The sequence below is a fragment of the Crocodylus porosus genome, unplaced genomic scaffold, assembly GCF_001723895.1.
Source record: "Crocodylus porosus isolate Cpor-Errol unplaced genomic scaffold, CroPor_comp1, whole genome shotgun sequence".
NCBI classification, from domain to species: domain Eukaryota; kingdom Metazoa; phylum Chordata; order Crocodylia; family Crocodylidae; genus Crocodylus; species Crocodylus porosus.
In genome coordinates, this window is record NW_017728907.1 from 10,082,209 (window position 1) to 10,086,302 (window position 4,094).

At 48.6% G+C, this 4,094-nt stretch overlaps 1 protein-coding gene across 2 annotated transcripts in view; it reads left to right on the plus strand.

Annotated features, from left to right (window-relative positions):
* The first annotated feature begins 2,576 nt into the window (after positions 1 to 2,576).
* Positions 2,577 to 4,094, plus strand: part of CCDC190 (coiled-coil domain containing 190) — a 5,646-nt gene continuing 4,128 nt past the window's right edge. For both annotated transcript variants that reach the window (XM_019530716.1, XM_019530717.1), the window contains exon 1: positions 2,577 to 3,609. In XM_019530716.1, coding sequence (XP_019386261.1) covers positions 3,414 to 3,609 — 196 coding nt within the window. In that variant the 5' untranslated portion in view covers positions 2,577 to 3,413. The remainder of the gene's footprint in view (positions 3,610 to 4,094) is intronic.

The window sequence follows — 4,094 nt, forward strand, 5'->3', positions numbered from 1 at the left end:
CATTTCTTGCCTACTTCAGATTAAACTTGCAGGGATGGTAGTCCCTTCTGAGGGAATGGAGCCTGCCAGCTTTTAAGGAGATAGGTACAGGGGTTTGTAGGAAACTGCACCTCAAGCTGCTGACAAGCAGGAGCCAGGGAGCAAGAGCAGTGTCCTGTGATCCAGCAGGCAGATCGGGGCCCACGCCCCCAGGAGGAGTCTGGCAGAGCCCCTGCAGCCCTCCCGGGGGCGTGGGCAGGCCCCCAATATGCCTGCTGGACCACAGGATGCTGCTCCCACCGCCGCTGGGCTATGCCGCTGGGCTCCATTCCCAGTGCTGGGGAACTCAGCCAGGCTGGAGAAAACACGTCCTGCCACCGGGCTGAGTTTCCCAGCACTGGGAACAGAGTCCAGTGGTAGGAGGCATTTCCCCCCACCGGGCTCGGTTCCCAGTGGCTCACAGCCCCGTGGCGCTCAGCCCGGTGGCAGGAGGCCTAGCGTGGTGCCGACGCTGCCCACCTCCCACCACAGGGCTGAGCTCCACGGGGCTGGCAGAGCTGATTGGAGCACAGCCCAGTGGCAGGAGGTGGGCAGAGCCGGCACTGCATGCTGATTGGCTCCACCTGGCGGCAGGAGGCAGAGAGAGCCAGGGCTGCGTTCCCCGCCAGACACATGGTGCTACAGAGCCGCTTGGAGCGCAGCCCTGGCTCTCCCTGCCTCCCACCACCTGGATGGCTGCTTCAAAATTCAAAACATTTCAAAACTTTTGAAAGGTTTTGACTGGCCTCGTTTTGTTTTAAGGCTGTTCTGAAGCCCTCCACTTTGTTTCGATTTCACTGTTTCGAGCTTGAAACAAGTTGAAACGAAACAGATATATGATAGGGCTCGCACAGCCCTATCATATATCTGTTCTGCTAGCTCCAGAACACAGCAGGAATCCGTGCTTCCATACTCTTGTCTCTATGGGCTCCTACACACATGCAGGGAGGCTGCTCCAATGCTCTGTAATTACAGTGTGTTGGAGAAGGCTTGATGCTGGGTCATGGTAATTACTGTGCTCTAGCAGACTCCAGCATCACATGTATCAGTGTGCCGTCATTGAAAAATGGATGGTGGGGGCATTTTAACTAGAACTTGTTTGATGCTGATACATGCGATGCTCCAGGAACTTTAATTAGCATGGCTTTTGGAGCCATGCTAATTAAAGTGCCCCCTCCTCCCACAGCACATTTATAAATGCTCTATTTCCAGATTGGTTTCAGCCATGGAGGGGCTCAGGACTTACTAACTTCCAGTAACAAAGGCTGATCTTTGTTACCCCCAAAACTCTCTCCAAACCATGCAGTTACAGTAATAGAAGTTATGACTTCACCATACAGATCTTGCTTCTCACATATTCCAAGACCCATCAACTTACCTGAGTTTTGTCAGAATGGGGTCTTCCAGCCTAATCCTCCATAAGCTTCAGCTGCCTTCTGATGGTTAAAGAACAAAGCTGCAAAACTCCTCAGTGGGTGTGTCTACATGTGCAATTAATGTGCATGAATAAACTCCAGAGCTTATTGCTCTGGAGTTTATTGCTCCTGGGTGCTGCATCTTTATTTGCACCTGGGACCACAGCAACTCGAGCCATGTCAGAGCAGCCCTGGCTGGCAGGGGGCTTGGGGGTCAGCCTGCCAGCCTGGGCCTGTTCCCCCTGGCTTAATAGGCTGCAGAGGGTTGGCTGGGGCATGAGAGTGCTATAGCATAGGGCTAGCCAGCAGGCAGCCTCTGCACTGAAGCACTCTTGTGCCTCAGCCAACTGTGCCAGCATCTATGTATGTGCTGCTGTGGAGTAAAAAACTCAGTGGAAGGTAGTATTTGTATTTACAAGTACTATCCTGCTGTGGAGTTAATTAGTTTACTCCAGCCTGATAGAGGTGCACATATAGATGTGTAATATTTAATGCACAACTAATTAGTCTACGCTACAGTAAACATCTGGTGTAAACACACCCAGATTGTCATCTCTCAGCCTCTAAGGTTTTAAGCAGAGCTATTTAGGACAAAGATCTGATGTCTTGACCTGTTTGTCAAACCACAGGGCTGAAAGTAATATGAGTTTTTCCCTATTATGAATTGCAACAAAGTTAAACACATTTCATTTTGTAACTTCCCTCCACCTTTCAGTAAATAACCACCATGGTGGCATGTCCAAATGGAAATATTTGGTTTTCAGCTGAACACCTTAAGCTTTGCATGATTTGTTTTTTTTTTTAACTAAAACTCCAAGTTTTTTCATGGGAAACAGCTGCTTCCAGTGAAAAATGTCATGTAGTCAAACTTTTTCTGTCAAAAGGCTGACCATTTTGATAGAAAACTTCTGATCTCTATGCATAAGCCTGACTGGACCAGTAGAGTAATGCCTTAACACATATAACTAATGATAAGAACTAATGCTGAGAAGGTAGCCTTTTACTCTTCAGGAAAACAGTCTTTGCTTTTCCTTGGCAAGGGAGGGAAAAGATTAATAAGCCCACACACCTCACAAGATGGCAGATGCTTTAAAAATAGCCAAAATAGAGTGAACCAAGCTGGTAGCTAGCCTAGAGTGGTCTGGAGCAGTGCTGATAAGGATAATGTGTGCTGCCAGCACTCAGGAAATCTGCATTACAAACAAGTGGAAAAGAAAATAGTTCTGTAGCTGCAGCAGGGCTTTCATATCACCCTCCCAAGAAACTGGGGCAAGCTGTCTGTCACTGGGGGATAAGAGGCTGGAATGTCCCCTTGGCAGAGATCCTGCAAACCAGGCAAGAGTAGCTTTCCCAGCTTGCTGGTTGGAGAGTCCAGCATGTTGCTAAGGCAGCCCCTTCAGATGACGCTGGGAAGGCAGAGGGTTAGTATGGCTGCAACAATCAGACCTCAGGAACGTTACAGGTTTGTGCATTTAAAATCTCATTCCTGAAAACCTTCCTTTCCCTAGGGGATGTCTCGGGAATGGTGAGATTGGTGCTCAGGGAACAAGGCCCATGAAAGAGGCTGCTTTCAGAATAGTGACCCTAAATCCATCCATGCTTTAGGCTCCCAAACTCTCCCTCAAGGGATTAAAGTATTTGGGGCAAGGTTCTTTAAGGCACCAACCCTGAGATACCCAAGACCAAACTGCAGGCTGGTAAGTCTCTTAATTGCTGTACCACTTGGCCGCCTTAGAAGCAAAACAGAGATGATAGCAGTACCTCCATCATAGCAGTGCAGAGCAAATAAAGGCCTCTTAATTTGCAGGTCTTCTCATGGGAGATGTTGTCAGAAGGCAAAGTGGTCTTGCTCCTGCTTACCTCATAGTGTTTCAGGTTCCTTCTTCTGGTGCCGTGCTGTGACCTGGGACATCCCAGGGTTGGAGGAGAGCACCATTGAACAACAGCATCTTTGGGTTGCCTTCTGCTGCTAGGAGCATCATGAATCACTCGAAGCCATCCATGGCAGAGGGAGACTGGTCCAGATGCTGGGAGCTGGACAGACAGAGTATCAAGAGAACAGAAGCCAGGCTCAGCCTTGGGCTGCAGGACTTAGAGGAAACACGAGTCCAACAAATGAACTCAATGGTCAAAGAGCAGAGGCAGATTCAGAAAGACCTGGTGAGGCTGCAGCAAGGTAAGGTCAATGCACAAAGCCCTTGCAAGGGGAAATGGGAGCATGGGGAAAGCAAGAGAGGCTTGTATAAAGCTGCTACTACTATAGCTGTATTGGTGGAGCTAGCATAATCCTTTGAATATAAGACACACCTGAGTTTTCTCACTCTACTAAAGAAAAAACAAACCTAAATGAAGACACATTATATTTATAAGGCTACCTCCTCTGTGGTGCATATAAGAGCTGTTTTATTTCTTCTAATTCACATTTAAGATGAAGGTTCCTTTTAGAAGGGGTGTATGTGTGTGTGTGTTTAAAATGCATCTTATATTCAAGGGAATGCCAGGTTTACTCAAATACAAGATGAGTGCGCCTCCCTCATTTAACACGGGGAAACAAAATCACTTGGCTCCAGCATGGCTCCAACCCAAGGCTCCAGCCCAGCTGCAAAGGTGGCAGCTCTAGCCAGACCCTGGAGCCCAGGCTGGAGCTGCCACTACTGCCAC